Below are 19,291 nucleotides of genomic sequence, written 5' to 3' on the forward strand. Positions count from 1 at the left end.
TTTCCCTCCTAAAAAGTAAGGGGAAATGTGTGTGCGTCTTATGGAGCGAATGCAGGCTGCGCAGCTATCCCAGAAGCCAGAACAGCAAGAGGGATTGCTGCTTTCACTGCGCAACGATCCCTCTTGTTCTGGCTTCTGAGATTCAGAATATTTTTTTTCTTGTTTTCCTCCTCCAAAAACTAGGTGCGTCTTATGGTCTGGTGCGTCTTATAGAGCGAAAAATACGGTAATTTGTAGTCAGTTATAGAACAGGACTTGTGTGATCATTAGAAATTAGAAAAATCTTGCCCCTTCCCTCCCACCGCTGGGGGAAATTGCCAATGAAGAAGAAACTACATAAAATCCCCATCAATTCTATGCCATCTAGCATTTGTAGTGCTGTTCCTTTTTCGGTCATACAACATAGTCGGGGGGGGGGGAGCTTTTGTAAAAGTATTTGGATGGCTGTTTTAACTTATGCCAGTCGACCCTGTCCAATTGTCATTTCAAGCAACATGGACAAGGCTACTCTTAGCAAAAAAAAAAAGGGGGTGGGCCAGGGAAAGGTGGCCGTATCATGCCAATTGCCGGGGAGGGGGAGTTGTCCCAAACCTGCTTTGCTCCAGATGGTAAGACTCCAGTTCCCATCAGTCGCAGTAAGGGTGGCCGTAGTTAATAGTGATGGCAGTTGTAACCAGGAAGTGTGAGGGCGGCTCCTGGTTGGAGCAAGTTGCTCTAGCTGGTGCCATTATTAGAACCTGTTATTCCACCATTTTCTACAATGAGCTGGAGTACATGTGAATCCTTATCCTACTTAGGTTACTCGGGGAGGCTAACAGCCTTTGCTGTAAAGGACAGGAACATGCATCTGACAACAGGCTAGGTCACAACAACCTTATATAGATGTCGGTACCTCCGTACCTGAAGGTACCGCAGCATCCTTGGTTGGCTTATTATTATTTGTGCTCAAAGGGTGCAGCAACTGGCCTTTCCTTTGTGGCTAAGGGTGAGCAGGTCCTGAGGGACGTACGTGTCGTAAAGACCACTGCTTGTTCGGAAGCTGCGCCGGCTATTTAGTAGCATGCAAGACCTATGGGAATATTAAGAGTTGGCGAATGTTTCCTTGCTTCCCCCGTCCCGGCTTTCGTCGGGCCGCCATTTTGAGCGCTTTTACTTCCTTCTACAAATTGGAAGTCTGCAAGAATGGGCGGAAGTGCTTCAGCGGTTCCGCTTCTTCCCCCCGCCCTTTTCCGTTGCCCACGGAATAGGGTGCCCAAGCGGGCGGAGGGAAGAGGCGCGCAGAGGGTTGCTGCGCTTTTCAGAGGAGCTCTCCCCAAGAGACCGAGGGGAACCAAAATGGAAAAAGCGCTTCGGGGAGCCGCTCGGCGCCAACTTCCTGCCTGGGACACGTGGCAGCATTGGCCCGCCTCTTTCGCGGCGGTGGGTGTGTGGGAAGTCACGTGAGAGAAAGCGGGGTGGGACAATAGGTCACGTGAGAGAAACCGGAAGTCGGGTGCGCCGAGTCCCGGGTGTTTTCCTGACCGCGGGGTCCGCAGGTGCAGCCGGGCTCCCGTGCTCCGCCACGGCCCCCTCCACCATGAGGCGGGTGCGCGCGGCCGGGGAGAAGCTGTGCCGGCGCGTGCGCGGCGCGGAGGCGCTGCGCGAGACGTGCCGCCAGTACCCGCTCTTCTGCTGCCTCCTCCTGGGGCTCAGTGCGGCGACGCTCCTGCTCAGCCGGTAACGGGGATGGGGGGGGGGCGAAGCGGGTTCGGCGCTGGGGGTGCTCCCCGTCACGGAAGCGCGCGAGCGGGGCAGAGCCCGCTCTCCTGCTCGCGGAAGGCGCTGCAGGTCGAAATGTATTTGCCACCAGTCAAATAAAACACATCCCTTTGTAGGTGTAGCCGGAAGGACGGCTGTGGAAGGGGCGTGATAAACCCTTTTTAGTAAACTGCTCGGGTTTTGTGTTTTAAGAGCAAAGGTAGGGCACAAAAGTCAATAAACAGAAAGGAGGGCTGTCTTTACGTTACGTTGACCTCTGTTCGCCCCCCTCGCTGAAGTGAAATTACACGTGTGGGGATCGTTTCTACGAACCACTACCCCCACCTTTTTTCACAAGAGCACTTTTCTTTGCTGCAACCTCTCCTTTCTCCCTGTCAAGGAGAGGCCCAGTGTGAGTATCTGTCACCCTCCTGCAACACCATCAAAACGCTGCTTGTGAGCAAAGGACATTGTGTGTGAATTTGCACCAGTTGGGGGCCGAGTCTCACAATGCCTAGAATAATTTGAATCATAGAGCTGTAGAGTTGGAAGGGATCACGAGGCTCATATAGTCTGACCCTCTGCGATGCAGAAATGTTTTGCCCAACATAGGGCTTAAACCCACAAATTCCGAGTCTCAATCTCTACTGACTAAGCTATCCCAACTGTTAATCATGGTCTCTTTACAGCAGTGAGACTGATATTTTGGAGGAGTACCCATATCTCTTTTAACATTTATGACTTTAGATACTGCACAGTCACTTACTGCATTATGCTTATTGCCATTCAGGTGCCTAAGTCTTGGCACTTGTAGGTTAGGCACTGAAATAAGCAAACAGTTTCTTCACCATTTAGCACAAGTATGGAGAATTTGTAGTCTCCAGATGTTGCTCAGGAATGATGAGAGTTGTAGCCCGTTGGTCAAATTGGTTGTGGGGGGGGGTTGATGGAAATCTTAGTCCAACAGCATCTGATATGATTGTCTTGAAAGCTGTGTAAACTTCTGTTATAGTATATGTAGTGTTGAATATGGTTTTCAAAGTTCGTAGTAGAAACATAACCCGATATACGTTTTTGTGCTGCTTTGTAGATTGTAATTTTTCTCTTTATTTTTGAGGTATCTTCACATTCTCATGACCTTCTGGTCATTTGTGGCGGGAGTTGTCACATTCTATTGTTCCTTAGGACCAGATTCCCTCTTACCCAATATTCTATTTACCATAAAACATAAAACCAAGGTAAAGTATAACTTCATTAGTATGCTTTTGATACCTCATATGGAAAAAACAACTGAATACTGCTTTCTTTTATCATTGTCAGAGCACTAGGTTTATGCAAATTTAACTGAAACATTAGTTAATGATCAAGAACTACTTTTAGTTGACGCTGCTGCAAGTTTACAGTATCTTTGTTTATTAAATACTGCATTTGGCACACTTCCTTCAATATCTCAAAAAGTACCTATGTTGAGACTTGGGTAATATACAAATGTAGATTAAATTAGTTAAAAGGCTGATGTTTAATGAAATTATTTGATAGCCATTTATTTTACTGAAAAATATAGAAATATTTGTAGATTGTATGGAACATATGCCTCATCAAAATGTATTTGCAAAAGGCATACATGCTTATTTTGAAGAGATGGAGGGACTGTGCATGTACAAATATTTCTAAATGATGCTGTGTACAGTTTCAAGGGGAAGGGGGTGTGCACAGGTGGAACATGCTAAGCCCTTCTGCACCCCCCCCCCGAAACCTGGGCTTACTTTTTCAGTGTCAAAACCCAGCTGGGGCTGAGGGGATAGATTTCATTGGGTTGGGGGGGGGGGAGAGAAAGTACCAAATGAAGAAAAGGTTGGGATATTGTAGTGGGTGGCATGAAGTTCCAAGTGTGAGAGGATTCTTAGACGCACTTTTCCTCCTCACCACCAGCCAAGGTTTGGCATCACTGATGCTTCTGCCATAAATGAAAAGAATGTCCTGGTATGAAGCTGCTGGTGAGAAGGGAAAAGAGCCTGTAGAGCCGTCATCTCACTCCTTTCTCACCCCAGCTGAGGTTTGGCATTGCTGCCTTTCCCCCCTTTGCTTTAGACAGATTCATAGGTAGTGGAAGAAATCCATTGCTGCTGTCCACTTGTGGAATGGCATTTGAATTAGTGGAAGTGTCAGCTAATGTAACAGAAGGAGAGGCATTTTTTGCCATTTCCCCCTCCCTTTCCCTCTGCAGTCACCTATGTCCCTCTCAGATCAGTTCTGGAGGGTTGGAGGGTGGAAGGTATAATGCTATGGTGGAAGGAGGAATTGGAAAAAACAACAACAGACCTTCTCTTCTATTTGGTAGATGCTTCAGCTGGATCAAGCATTGTTCCACAAGTGGGACTGCAGCAAGATAAGATTGTGGGAAGGAGCAGGAAGGTGAAAGCAGAATGAGTTTAGGAGAGTAGCCTAATTTAAAGACATTTGAGATGTGCTGTGGTGTGAATATTTGCTTGATGTTACAAGCCTTGATTTTTGGGGGTGGGGTGGGGGATGCAGACTTTTTCAGTATTTATTTTTGTTTTTATTGTTCTGTCAACATTTCTTCTTATGTGGTTAGTTTCATTGCATAATCATTAAACATGGCCAATGCTGAATTATTTCCTTAGGATTATGAGTAATAGAACACTTGTTTGTTTTCTTAGCAATTAGAACTGCAAGAACTATATCCTCAAGGTTACACCTGTACAGTATGTAGTAGCGTCAAATGTAATAGGCACAGGTAAGTGAAAAATAGCATTTTAATTATCTTTTTTGTACCTTGAGGAATGGACCACTGCTTAACAATCTTCTTTATTCTATAGGCCTACATTTCTGCTACAGAATTATCAGCCATGGCTGAACTTGAAAGTCCCTTCTAAAGTTGATGCATCTCTCTCAGAGGTAACTGTTTAGCATCACCAGGTGTTAAAACAAATCACTATCACCCTTGCTTTGAATACCAGAATTTTGCATTTGCCCTGTTTGTAAGAATTAATAAATTATGGGTGGATCCAACATAACGCTACGCGAATGTTCAGCCGGTGCAAGGATTTTTGCTTGTGCAATAGAATGTCCTCCCCATCCAAAATCAGTTCCAGGAGGAGAGGAGGGGAAAGGTCCTGTTTTGCATAAATGAAAATCCTTCTGCTGACAGGATGGATTCATTCAATACCACCTGCAAAGATCTTGCCCCTAAAATGTGGGGCCCATCTTTGGTGGGTCAGCTGGTGTCTAATACCCAGGGCTGCCAACAACCTTGCAAAGTATACTTCCGTCATGCCTTATCTAGTCTGGGCAAGGAGACCTCCCATACCTTACTGGACACCCCTAAGATGCCAGAGAAGCAAAAGCTTAAAAAATAAAGAGCTAAATGCTCTCTGAGCCTCAGGCTAGCCAATTACTCAGTAACAAGTAGTTAGGAACTGGATTCAGTACCAAGGCTTGCATCCAATCCGAAATAAGATAGCTCTATTAAAAAAGAACAAGAAGAAAATGGAATAAAAATAACTGCATGTAAGGGGGACCAAAGTACAGTTGATAGCTATATTTAGGAAATATAAATCAGACTAAAATAAAAAAGGTAATTCTGAATCCTATACATACCACAAAATAATGATTCAGAAACGAAAATCCATAGCATAGCAAATATGATCTCCCAGATAAAAAAGTCAAGGAAGGCAAAAGGAGACTAAATGGAAATTAAATGGAGAAAAAAGGAGCAATGGCTAGCCTAACAGTAAAAATTATAACAACTGAGGCCGAGTCCCCCAAACCAATCAGAAGACTTAACACCTAGAACCTCCTAGCACTTTAGTGTACGTGCTTTTCATAGCTGAAACCGGTTCCTAATTACCAGGCCCCAGCTCTGACTTGAAACCTAGGAGTAGCATAGATGCTTCAACTGTATAAGATCACTCCAATTACTTGAGAGTAGCTCCCAGCTTTTTACCTAGAGGCCTAAGCAAGTAAACCATTCCGTCCACACTGTCCTATGAATATTTATGAAAAAAGAGCACTTTGATCGTTTTTCAAATTATAATTGATTGTAAAAATGAATAAATTAGGAGCACTGTGTAAGAGGGTAATTTTCTTTCTGTCACTGCATCAATGGGAAAGGGAATATTTTTGGCTTGTTGCCGCTCACATTGCTGGTAGTAAACAGACCAGTTGATTCTTGAAGAAATGCATGGCTGCAGTTCTGCCACCTCTCTACCAACATTTTTGGGCATACAAGAACCTGAACATTGAATCCCCAGACCTGTACCCCACATTGCTTTTTAAATGCTTTTGGGGCTGAAGATTCATGCAGAATACGCAGCCGCCTTTGTTGCTGAAATGCTTCTGCCAGTGGCATGCCATCCCTCTAAGTTGCCTCTTTTATCGGGAATATTTTAATGCATTATTTAATTTGTCACTGTGATTTTATTTGCAGGTGTTTGAGCTTGTGCTGGAAAACTTTGTTTATCCTTGGTACAGGTAAGATTCCTTCAATGAATCTTTATTCAGTAGTTTTTTAAGTAGCCCTATATCCATCTACACATAGAAGTTACAATGGATGGCATATAAGACAATTCATTTGGCAAATCCTGTTCTTGTGTGCAAATTCTTAACCTGTGGATGGTAGAGGTTCCTTGGATCAATGTTGTATTTTAAAGCTTTGCCTCATTAAGACAGCAGAGGGAGCTGAAATACCATCTTGTCTTAAAATAAGAGCGCTTTGAGGATTTGTTCACTGATAAGGCTTAAAGTATATGAAACACAAAGGGCTGGCCTTTTAGCCTCATTATGTATAATTATATATAATTATTTAAGCCACTAAATGTAGTTTTATTTATTTATATTTTATTGAAGTGATTTCAATTAAAAGAAATAAAGTGATTCAGAAAAAGAAGAAGGAAAGGTGAGGGGGGATAAAAAAGAACAACAAATGGATTTCGTAATACTTAGAAATTAAAAGCTCACTTTGATTGTCTGGTGAGCATGAAAATTTGGGAGTATAGTTTGGGAATCTGTGAAATGTTGTTCAGTGTATCGTTTCCCGTAGATAGCGTCCAGAGCCATATTAACCTAATTATTTATTTCATTGCTTGATTGTCAAACAACAACACCACCACTCCAAGTGGTTTACCAAAAAAAAAAAAAAAAATCTAGAAAAGATAGCAGGCATAATTTTAAAACATACAAAGGTTAAAATACTAAAATAGATTAAAATTACCTCAACTTTATAAGCATCCTATGAAATGACTAAACAGGAACAGAGATGAATGTATTTGCTTATCAGTAATGATGCACAGTGCTTTCTTTTGAAATTTTGCAGGGAAATAACTGATGATGAATCATCTGTGGATGAATTAAGAGTCACACTGAGATTTTTTGCATCTGCAGTAATTCGTCGAATATACAAGGTAACAGCGCTATGGTGTTGAATCGAAAGTAAATCATTTTCGGTTGGGCTTTTTAGAAGATGGTAGCAAAGGATTACTTGGGAAACACTGGGTGCCCCCCCCACACGCAGCCTCATATCTGTTTTATACCAGTCCAGTGCTTGCAGTATTTTTCAAATAATCTTGGGAATTGTATCTTAGGTTGAGTGGGAATTTATGTTCCCAGCCCCCCTCAGATGTACAGTACTTGAGAGTTTTCTGGAGGCAGTGACTTTTGAAATAGTTTGTGTACTTACTGTCCTTTATGCTGGGACACTTTGGCTGAATTAAGCTCTTGCATCTAATTGACAATTAAAACAAGAACCTTCAATACTTGTCTTGTTTTTGACACTAAATTATGCAGCTTGAATGTTGCTATACAAGCAAATGCACTTTGTTGTCATCTTTTTATTAATAATAAGGAAAATGATTTCCTCTTCTACTTCTCATCCAGGTGGATATTCCAACGGTTATTACAAGGAAAATGCTGAAGGCCGCTATGAAGCATATAGAAGTAATAGCCAAAGCCAGTCATAAAGGTAGCATTGACAGTACCATGCGTTTAAATTGTTGTTAGCCTGGCAAAACCCCATTGTTATCTTTATGAAATGGTTGTTATCTCTTCAGAGTGCTTTCCTGGATAAAAACCCATGACACTTTTTTTTTATACCCCATCTTTACATTGATTGGGACAAAAAAAGTACCATATGTTTCACTCTATAAGACGCACCGGACCATAAGAAGGGGAGAACAGAAAAAAAAATATTCTCCCCCTCTCTGCTCAGCACCCCTTCAGTGAAGCGGCAGGAGAAACGGAGTCCCTTCCGAAGTATAGCTGCCTGAAGCCCCTGGAGCGCAGCGGGAGTTCGCGCTGCGCTCCGGGGGCTTCAGGCTTCAAGCGGCTATCCTATCCGCAAGCCTTCTGAGCGCAGCGGGAACTCCTGCTGCGCTCTGAAGGCTTGCGGATAGCTGCCTGAAGCCCCCGGAGCACAGCGGGAGTTCCCGCTGCACTCTGGGGGCTTCAGGTGGCTTCAGCGAAAGCAACACGAAGCCTCCAGAGCGCGGGGGGAGCTCTCCCTCTGCGCTTCGGAGGCTTTGTGTTGCTGTCGCTGAAGCCAAGGAGCCTGCATTTTCTCCATAAGACGCACACACATTTCCCCTTAATTTTTGGAGGGGAAAAAGTGCGTCCTATAAAGCAAAAAATACAGTACCCTTGTGGCAAAAAAAAAAATCAGGTGTACTGAATATCTTTTGTCTCAAGTGCTGTTTGTTTACAGAACAAAACCTGAATTGGCCAATGGATTGTTATCATGCTATTTTTGTTCAGTTGGCTTACAACTGTTGTGTCTGTGTTATCATTGGCTGTTTTTTGTTAATGGCGCCTGTTAGTAATGTAATTATTGCAATCTGTCATTTTCTACATTTCATTCCCATCTGACCTCACTGTTTAAAATCGTTTTTGCCACTACCCCCTCCAACATGTATATCTGTAAATCAGAACATTACTTCATGCTTTTGATAAAGTGGTCAGTAGTCCACGAAAGCTTATCCCGTAATAAATACGTTAGTCTTTAAGGTGCCACAAAACTCTTTGGTTTTTATGTGCTGCCAGAGAATTATCATGGCTACCTTTCTGGAAATGGTAAGTGACTGAAATATTGGGAGACAGTAGAGTATCTTGTGTCTGTAAATTCTGTAATGACATATGCACCTGGTGTGAATTTTATCCAAACTGATTGAATTCTTCTTTCATCAACAAACTAAAAAGCTTTACTGCAGTGTATCTTGGCATAAGTTAAATGTTCCATGCCCAAATCTGTATTTGTGGCATCAGAAGAAAGTGTGCATCATAGTACTGAAACTTCCAGAGCCAGATAACACAACTTTTTACATGAGATTAATATTTGTTTTGAGTAGATATTAGCCCTTCCCTTTTTGGTATATAGATTATCCAGCAACTGTCTCAAAAAATATGCTGTTTCAGACTTTAAAGGTTAAAACTAGCACGTTCAATTGGGCCTGGAAAGGGCCTGGGAGCCACCGTAGCTTGAAGCCCTGTTAATGACCACATTCCGTTTCCAGACTGTTTTTTAAAGGCAGCTGTACACAGAACACATTGCAATAGTCTGACTGAGCAGCTATATCAATATCTCTAGAACTACAGCCTGTCACTCTTCATAGCTGCTCTTCACAGCTGAACTGTGTTGTAAAGTAAAATATGAAGAATTGTTACGTAAAGCTATTCTATATAAATTTTATATAAATCTTGCTGAATTTCCTTTTCCCTTGCAGTGAAAAATGTCGAATATTTACAGCAAGCTGCTTTAGAAGAATATGGGCCAGAGCTCCATGTGGCTTTGAGAAGTAGAAGAGATGAACTTCATTATTTAAGGAAACTTACAGAACTTCTTTTCTCCTTTCTTCTACCTCCAAAGGCAACAGACTGTGGGTATGCTATGAATTTAGGATTCTGATTTATTTGCATTCCATATTTTTTCGTTGTGTGGTTACGCACAGTAGAGTTCAAAAACAAATCTTGTAATCTCAGAAAATCTTACTTTGCTTCCAGGACTCTTGTGCAACTACACACCTGGCTAGGGTCAACACTTGGCAGTGTTCATGAAAAACCAGTTGTGTGGGAGTAGGTTCAGTATAACCTGTGCTTGGTTGTGATTCTTCTCAAAGGCTTCAGTCGCAATCTCCAATTAGTAGGTTTTCCTTCCACACAGATCTCGGTTGTACAGAACTGCTCCTCTTCCGTCTGCCCGCAAAGCTTAATGGCAACATCACCAAAGCGCCATATTCTTCAGTTATTTTGCACCCTTAGTAGTAGTGATCAGTACACATTCCAAGTGCTTCAAATTGGCTCTGGTCTGCAAGACAGAAAGGCCAAATCAGTGCACTGCACTGTGAGCAGCAGTGTGAGGAATTCTTGCATATTTTACAAAATATGCAACAGCAAGTGATTTTTCCAACAGTTTAGAATGAGTACTTTATGAAAGCTCCATTGCGATGAGAGAAAAAGCAGAAATGTATAAAAATAGGCTCTTTTATTCCTTTCAGATCATTCACCATACTTATAAGAGAAATCCTTTCAGGTTCTGTTTTCCTTCCCACCATGGACTTCTTAGCTGATCCGGTGAGTTTTGAGAAGTTCACTTAGCCCTGTTTTCATTTTTCAACGAAATGCTACAGTTAGGCTGCTATAAGAATGAATTGTTGTATTTGTTTTCTTTTTATTATTGCATTTGCCTCAGACCTTTTCTACAAGCTTAAGGTGCTGCTGTACATGGTCCTCCTGTTCCTCATTTTATCCCTCATAACAACCCTGTGAGGTAGGTCTGGCCGAGGGACTGGGACTTCCCCAAGGTCGCCCAGTGAGCTTCATGGCTGAGTTGGGATTTTGAAACCTTGTCTCCCAGGTCCTAGCCTGACACTCTGATCCTTGTTTGCAAGGTTTTGTTCATTTTATGTTCTAAGTGGCTTTAGGGTTTTTTATTAAAATTAAAGAAAATCAGGATATAAATTATTAAACTATCGAAATGTTCTAGGGAAATCCTCTGCAACATTATCACTTGAACTAGGCATTCACAGGGTTTCATTTGCAATAGCTACAGTTGTTGAATATATAAGATTTTTCATTGTTCCAGCAACCATTTGATTGCATTCCCACTAAATGCATTTTTAGATTTTTATTTTTTTGATGGCAGGTTTCAGTCTGCGAACGTGCTTATGCATTCATAAACAACTAGCTCATTACCATCTGAGCCAAAATCCTTTTACAGTTGCGGCTTGGCTTGTGCATCATCTTGGCTCATTCTGAGCCGTCTCTGTTCCTTTCCCTTTTCTGGACACATACCTTCCAGCAGTGTTAGGGGACTTCTGTTCCACTCTTGGCCTTTGGCCTGGGAAACTGCTGGAGGAAGTGGAGGTTTGGGCTGCAGCGCCATTAACATGCAGATGCCACTTAGCCCTCATTTCCACCTCATAGTTCTGCGGAGGCAGTGGCACGTATGAGCTGGCAGTCTCACTCTGAGGTGGCTGCCTTATGTGGTCAATCATTAAAACCATAGCATAGAAACAGACCCTTAGTCAAAGGGAAAGAAATATAATATATGTTAGTCATAGTTTGCATCTTGGGATCAAAGGGGTTGTTGTTGTTGTTGTTGTTGTTTATTCAGCACCATCTATGTGCTTGTTGCTTTCTGAAGAACAGGTATGGAAGTTCCCTGCCCTAAAACAGATGCAGAGAAACTACATAGGAAGGCAGTGTCACGGAGCTTTCTTCACATGAACGCACACAAACAGCCTCCGAGGGGGGAAAGCATGACCCACACAGCTCCAACTTTTCAGTAGTATTGCCACCACCCTTCCAAGAAGCCTTCTTGATCCAGGAATTGGGAAACTACCTGCATATCTCCAGTCGTCACTGGAAGGCAGCCAGCCCATCCTCTCCTGATTCCCTGCCTGCCCAAACCTTGGAGCGTGTTTGGATCAGCTTAGCTCATAAGCTGTAATGATCTCAAGCAACCAGCCAACCTCCAGTATTACAAAACGATTATGTCTTTATTTAAAAGAAATAATGAAAAAGGAAGGGGGAGGAAGGAGGGCAGAGTGCAAGACAAATCAAAACGTAACATCTCGCTAGCTCGCTTGAGCAAGCTATTAGGTTTAACTGAAATACCTAGAATAAACATGGATCTGCAAGTGTTCTGATGAGGACCAAATCTAGTAAAAAGAAGCTCTCGCCTATATCTTGGGTGGGCAAGGGGGTGGTGGGGGAGCCCAACCAATGCAGAAGGGTTCCTGCAGCAACAGGAGGCAGGACACCTTTAGAGATTGGTGCTTTGAAAAGAGTAGGAAGTATGAATCGGAAAGATCTCTAGGGCTCCCATCAACAGACTTGACTAAAGAGAAAAAACTAATGTATTGTGGCAGGCGTGCACATTCCTGAAACATGCCATTCCAGTCTTTGGTCTAAGGAAAATTGTGGATGGACAGACAGGTTTGTGCAGATCGCCATGACGGGCTTTTGTGTGTTTGTGTGTGTAATGAGAACATGGTAGGAAGGGAGAGAAGATGTGGTTATTTCAGTTGCACATGTTTTGGATTGTATGCAGTAAGGCTTCCTGGAAAAGAGGAGTTTTGAATACTGGCTTAAGGTGGTCAGATAGTGGCAGTTTAGGGCTTAAGGGGCAACAAGGGAAGATGAGCAGAGTCTTTTCAGGGAATAGGAGACATTTAGATAGATGGCGGTGGTAGAGCTGGATGAGCAAATGTCACAGGAAGGGGTGCGTCAGGAAAAGAGAACGGAGAGATAAGGGGTGGCAAGGTAATTGGGGTTATTGAAGGTGAGCTCAAGAAAACTTTTACAGGATCTCAATCTAGGACTGGGCCTCTTCCAAATCTCTACAAAGAGGGTGGTGCTGCAGGAGCCTGATGTTTTTCTTAGAACTGTTTTTCTTCCAGTGAGTAGTAGTAGCCTCCACCAGTGGAAAAAAAAACGTGTTTGAAACAGCAGTTTCAGGGAGCGGTTCGCCTCCTTCCTGTCCATTCTGTGCTTTAAATCCCTCCCGCAGGATTCCACAGACGCCAAGTTTCGTCAGGCTGTATCTCATCTCGTTTCAGCTTCAGATCTCTCTAGAGTTCTTAATGTTTTGATCTGAATTCAAGTTTCTTTGTCCAGAAGGATGAGCAGATGTGCTGCAGCTAGTATCTTACAAGCATGTGTCTGATACCTCTTCCCACTGGCAGTGCTTTGGCACCTTGTAGAGTGTGACTAAAGACGGGGCGTTTTTTTCGAAATGGCAGGCAATATAGCCATTTTGGTTCCACATTAGGAGGGGTGCAGTGCTGCAAAGTCTTCATGCAGGTGTGGCCCTTTGAGCCCCAACTGTTGTGCGTGAAATATTTTTTCTTAATCTTCTCTTTAGGATACTGTGAACCACTTGCTACTTATCTTCATTGATGACAGCCCAGTGAGTACTGACAAAATGCGATTACAATTTTTCTGCTTCTGAAATCCCATGGTCTTGCTCAGTTGACTTGCTCTTCTTCTGCAGCCCGAAAAAGCAACAGAACCTGCTTCTGCTTTGGTTCCCTTCCTGCAAAAGTTTGCAGAGCCCAGAAGCAAGAAGCCCTCTGTAAGCATGAAACTAAAAGTTTAAATACTGTGCATGTTTACATTGTTGTTGTTTTCGTTATTGAAACCAAACAAGGAATTTGTTATTTATTTTTACTTTTTATTCAGGTCTTACAATTAGAGCTGAAAGAAATTAAAAACCAGCAAGATCTTTTCTTTCTCTTTATGAACTTTTTGAAAAAAGAAGGAGCGGTGCATGTATTGCAGTTCTGCTTGGATGTAGGTACGATATCGCAAGAAAGTCCTACTGCACCTTTTTAAATAGCCATTATTGTGAGTGGTATGACTTAACTAGCTGAAAGTTCCCGGCGATGCTCAATAATTCTAATACACACACACAAAATACTGAGATTTGTAAATGTCTAATGTAATTCACTCATTTCTGGGGCTCTGTACAGCCACCCCATCCCTAGGCTGACCCTAATAATATCCGACCAGAATCTTGCCCCGAATCAAGTCAGGGTGGGGTTGTCATTTAATTGGGACATTTCAACTACATCTGCAGTTGGGAGGGGCATCTCCTGCAGAGAGCGGGGAGCTTCTGTTCTTCTGGGTGCTGTTTCACAATGGCAAAGCAAAGCAAACCCGTGCAGTCAGCAGGATTGCACCCTTGGCAGATGGCTCCTGCACTGCTGCATCACATCCTGCCAGACCTGCTTTCCCTCCCCTCACTGCCACCCCACCCCCATGTAATTCCAGCCCCAGCTCACTGCAGTTCAGACGACCCCATTCCTCGCTGCCACTCTGTGGCTGCCATCACGGCAATTGCATTATGGGAAGTGGCTGACTGAGCTGGACTCATCTCACTTGCCACTGATCCCCAGACCAACTCTTGCATCAGCACCACCGTGTTGATGATGAGCGATGGTGAGAGAATGGCCGGCATGGGGACAGTGGCTAGTTATTTTCTCTCCCCCCATGCCCCAGTCTCCTGCCTTGGGACCTTTGTGGTCTTGGCCATCCCCTTTTCAGGCCTGCTGTGGTTTGCTTCCTCGGTGTGTTCCCTTCAGATAACATGCCAGCAAAGCAGACCCCTGCAGCTAGCAGGATTGCACCCTCTGCTCACTGGCTCAGATTGACTGTGATGCATACCTGCTCCCTGACAGCCGCAGGTCGCTCTAAGGTTTTGCTTTGAAGGGAGTATTTGCAATATTCAGAAATAATGCCTTTTTTCATTTCCTTCCACCAACAGAGGAACTTAATGACAAAATTTTGCAGCCGGAATTGTCAGATTCTGAAAAGATGTCCCTTCACGAAGAAGTACAGAAAATCTACAAAACCTACTGTTTGGATGAAAGCATTGACAAAATTAGATTTGATCCTTTCATTGTGGAAGAGATACAAAGTAGTAAGTGAGACTGGGTGGAAGAAGTGGTCCCTTTGGTAGTTGGCTCTGCACCTGCAATTACTTTCTTACCTTGCCAGTTTCCACAGGATAATAGAAATGTTGGGCCAGATTGTACAGTGCCAGTGTAGTCAAAGCACATGCCTTGATCAAACTTGGTGGCCTTGACATTCCCACCCCCACATGTCTCTTCTTGACTACCAAAATAACTGCTCTTGTCAACCTCCCAATATCAAGAGGGCAGAATTTGATGATTTAGTCCCTCCTGAGAATATCTAATCCTCCTATTACTGTGCATTTTTATGCAGCTGATATTTTGCACACCAACATTCTCCGCATTTTCACCTGTAGTTGCTGAAGGTCCCTATGATGAAGTTGTGAAGCTGCAAAGGATGCGATGCCTTTTTGAAGCCTATGAACATGTTTTCTCCCTCTTAGAGAGCGTATTTACACCTAGGTTCTGTCACAGTGGTGAGGTAAGCCCGAAGATGAGAGAAAGCTCATATTTATTTGGTCAGATGTATTTTAAAAGCAGAAATGCAATACAGCGGCTTTAGTACTTGCCCATTTCTTTTTAGTTAAGATGGTTTCCATTATTACAAAGTTTTGGTCTTTGAAATATGTTTAGCTCAAAGGTGCTTGTTATTCTCCATGGGCAGAATTCTAACGTGGAGCGATAATGCTCTATTTTTAAAAATAGACCTCTGAATATAGACCTTCCAGTTGCCTTAACTGTGTAGGTGGGTGAGGAGGAAGAGCAAAGGAAGAGAAAGACTTGACCCAAGCCCTTTACCCTTGCAGAAAATTGCATGGGGGAGAGAGTGAGGGTACAGCCTGTACAAACCCCTTCTCCTGACTTGCAAAACTCTATTGGAAAAGGACTAGCATCAATGCACTTCCTGCAGAGGGCAGCGCCGAGTTGTTAAGCCTTGCCTGCTGAGACAGGGACTTTTCTTGTTAAGGGGAGAAAAAGTGTTCTTGTCAATGTGAATAACTGGGGAAACGCTCAGTAGAACGCCATGGATATTGTTCCCCATTCATGATCCCCCCCCCCATTATACTGTCACCTTGAGACAAAATAAGGAATCTGCCATGAAATGACACTTCTGCTGATTAAGAGCAGGTTACAGAAATCCTTTAGATCAGTAGTTCCCAGCTGGTGGTCCGTGGACCTCAGGGGTCTGCGTAACACATGGAGGGAGTCCATGGCACCATTCACATAACGAAAAACTACCATAGAGATATCATTTTCAAACGCAAGGGGTCCATGGCTTGGTTTATGAAAAACTGTGGGTCCGCAGTACTTAGCTAATTGGGAACCACTGTATAGATCCTAGTAGTACAGTTAATTTCAAATTTAATAGTATCAAAATATTTCCTTTTATTTTGAAGTATTTCTGACAAATGAATCATCTGCTTTATTATGGAAATAATATTTATGAAATGAAAAAGATGTGCTTAGTCCTTTTTAACTTTCTTTTCCTGGCTTAGTTTTTCAGACATCTCTTAAAAGTAGATGAATCTCCAACACGCAATTCTAAATCAAACAAGTAGGTGTATTATACTTGCATGTTTTGAAAGCTTTTTTTTTTTTTAACAAGTTTGTCAGATGTATTTGGCTTTTATTAAACTTTGTTTCAATACAGACTCGAGAGAACAGAGCATGTTATGTTAAATAATCATTGAAATGGGTTGTCATACATTGACCACAATACCTTCCCTGTCTTTGACAAGCTCCAGTTAAGCACTACAGCTCAATAGTAGAGCATCATGGGTTTGCATGCAAAGGGTTCCCTAATTCGATTCCTGGCAATCCAGGTAGGGCTGGGAGAGATCCCTTTCTGAACCCTGGAGAGCTGCTGCCAGGCATGGCCAAACTTGGCCCTCCAGCTGTTTTGGGACTACAACTCCCATCATCCCTAGCTAACAGGACCAGTGGTCAGGGATGATGGGAATTGTAGTCCCAAAACAGCTAAAGGGCCGAGTTTGGGGATGCCTGCTGTAGACAGTACCCAGCTAGTTGGACCCAGTTGTCAGACTCACATTTCCTATGTTTCTGTGCAACTGGACACTTTTGGCACCAGACCACTTTATGGGGTGGGGAAAGGAAAGATGATTCGTGGACACTATTGATTGCCCACTGTTTGAATATGGCCACAAATGGCAAAATAATAATAATAATCAAGCTTTTAAAACGAATGCCACACAGTGCCTATGGGTGTGGGCAGGGTATCAATGGCAAGTAAAAATAAATAAATGCAAGTCAACAATTTAAGTAAACTCCATCTTCCTGGGTTTAGGGACATGCTAGTATCATGTCGTCTTTGAGCAAGGAGAGGATTTGTAGCATTGCAGGTGTCTGCTTGTTTCTGGAAAGATAAGAATTAATGAATAGATAAGTTCAACTTGATGGTGGCAAGCAGCACATCATTGCAGACCCTCCTACTTGCAGTTTGCATTGGTATGGTTAAAATGCTGGAGCCACTTTATTCTTGGAGGGGATCTCTATTTCTGCATGTGCACAGATACTGTCAAGATTTATTGATGCACATGGCTGGGATCCAGAGTCACAGGTGTGCATTATGGCAGGCAGAGTTCTATGACTGTGAATGCACAGGTTTTCCAGTTGTTGTTTTGTGCTGAGAGTAGGGAAGCCCTATCTGCATACATGGGACTGGATTGTATGCAAAATGACCCTTACCTATTTAGCAATAATACAGTCCTCTTATGCTTAGTGGTAAGTAACTTTTCCTATACATTCTCCTAATTAGCTCCGCAGCTCCGCATTTTGTTTGTAGATATTTCCTATCTAAAGAAGAATGGTGTGTGAAAAACAATTGCCTTTCTGGAGTATGTGCATGTTGTGTCTGTTTGTGTAATTCTCAGTATTCTAATATCTCTCATAAAATTCTTTATGATCTCATGTAATTGTTGGGCTTGGTTTCTGAGTTTAAAATAGTGCAAGTAGCTAGTTTTTAAAGTATGTAATGTGCTGTTTTATTGAATCAATATTAAGCTCAATTTTCTTTTTTAAAAAGAAAACACAGTTGGCCAAATGGCCAACTAATCGTGTGTGTGTGTAAATTATATATTATACTCAAGGTTAAGAGCTTACAAGAAGGTGGAGAGAGCTTGCCTTCTATCCTTCTAGCCATGTTAGGATTTTAAGTGTGGAAAGAGGGCTTGAGGTTGTGACAGCTCTCAAGTCAAGCCAAGGGGAGTGGTAAGACCACACCTTCTTCCAAGCGCCTCCAAAGCCCAGTGTCATGTCTGGGGAATAACCAGTTCATTGGCAACCACAAATTTTATCTGGTTATAAAACACAGTAAAAAACTGAAGACATCTGCTTGGTGCTTACATGCTGCCATTGGATTAGTGTCAGTTGGATTGGAATGCAATGAAATGCAGCTAAAATAAGGGGCTAAAGAAACGAAAAAGGAAAAAAGAGAACTAGTATGGCTTTCATTAGTATGAAAATAATTCAGGAATGTCTTCCTTGCAGCCCTCAGTTATTCTTTTATTAATAATAATAATTTTATTTATATCCCGCCCTCCCTAGCCGAAGCCGGGCTCAGGGCGGCTAACAACAATAAAACAGTACAACAGTACAACAGATGCAATTACCATGGAAGTGTCGCCTGTTTCTGTTGTCCTTTCTGGGTAGCTGTAAAAGGCACAAAAGTCCCCCCCCCCCCCCGGTGTGTGTGTGTGTGTGTGTGTGTGTGAAATGGGCCATCCTACTGCAGCATTGTTTCAGGGCTCAAAGAAGGAGAAATCAGATTTCTGCTGTGATCTCACCAGTTCAGCAGACCACTTTACATCTTCGGTGCGCAGCTTCGCCAAATGCATTAAATTTAAGTTCAGCTCCAAGCAAGCATAACTGTGGTGTCACAAACTTTATGAAACAGCGCCAGTACTTTTTATCATACTGTATATCTAAGCGAATGCAAGATCAAGCTGTTGTGAAGAAAAGCAGATACGTCCAAGTGCATTTGGAAATGACAGCCACTGTAGTAGCTACTAACATTTTTAACTGCACTGTTTGAGTAGAATAGAAGTGTAATGGGATTCACCTTTTTCTTGGCTTGTGGAATACAGTACTATTAGTTGCCTAGTTGGAGAAGTAGTCTCTGTTTGGATTGTTTATAGTAAAATGAGCTGACATGCCATTGTTGCTTGTTTACACTGTATCTATTTGTGACTATATCATATTTCACTTGTAAACATTTTTTTTAAAAAAAATAAATACATGGAAACTATTTCCAGGCTCAAGTAACTGCACATTTCTGTCTTGTTTTGAAACGTCAGCAAAAATGGCATTCGGTTTGGCTTTAAGGCATAGCTTTCCTTGGATATTTTCTAAACTCTAGAAATCTGCCACTAAGCATTCCTAAATCACTAGCCACCTGCTGTACCCATCCTAGTTTGATGATGCTGTTTTAATAACTGGGTCAAATAGTTGTGCCTATTCCTTTTTCTTTAAATGCACTTATTCCCCATTGAGGTTTTATATATGAACACAGATGCACACTGCAAACAGAATAGTAAGGGTTAACAAGCAGATATCCGAAGACCCTGTTCTGCTTAGCAGTGCTTTTGTTAGCAGAAAACACAGTCCAGTTATTC

General features: G+C 42.6%; 1 protein-coding gene across 1 annotated transcript in view; it reads left to right on the forward strand.

Moving 5' to 3' along the window:
* The first annotated feature begins 567 nt into the window (after positions 1–567).
* The window catches only part of SNX14 (sorting nexin 14), a 34,347-nt gene continuing 15,623 nt past the window's right edge, over positions 568–19,291 (forward strand). The window contains exons 1-15 of the mRNA XM_028722905.2: positions 568–1,716; positions 2,855–2,975; positions 4,419–4,495; positions 4,578–4,656; positions 6,188–6,231; positions 7,073–7,160; positions 7,633–7,717; positions 9,471–9,627; positions 10,242–10,317; positions 13,112–13,156; positions 13,241–13,321; positions 13,429–13,543; positions 14,513–14,668; positions 15,017–15,141; positions 16,157–16,215. Of these exons, the coding sequence (XP_028578738.1) occupies positions 1,577–1,716; positions 2,855–2,975; positions 4,419–4,495; positions 4,578–4,656; positions 6,188–6,231; positions 7,073–7,160; positions 7,633–7,717; positions 9,471–9,627; positions 10,242–10,317; positions 13,112–13,156; positions 13,241–13,321; positions 13,429–13,543; positions 14,513–14,668; positions 15,017–15,141; positions 16,157–16,215 (1,448 nt within the window). The 5' untranslated portion in view covers positions 568–1,576. The remainder of the gene's footprint in view (positions 1,717–2,854; positions 2,976–4,418; positions 4,496–4,577; positions 4,657–6,187; positions 6,232–7,072; positions 7,161–7,632; positions 7,718–9,470; positions 9,628–10,241; positions 10,318–13,111; positions 13,157–13,240; positions 13,322–13,428; positions 13,544–14,512; positions 14,669–15,016; positions 15,142–16,156; positions 16,216–19,291) is intronic.

This window comes from Podarcis muralis, chromosome 3, assembly GCF_964188315.1.
Source record: "Podarcis muralis chromosome 3, rPodMur119.hap1.1, whole genome shotgun sequence".
Lineage (NCBI taxonomy): Eukaryota > Metazoa > Chordata > Lepidosauria > Squamata > Lacertidae > Podarcis > Podarcis muralis.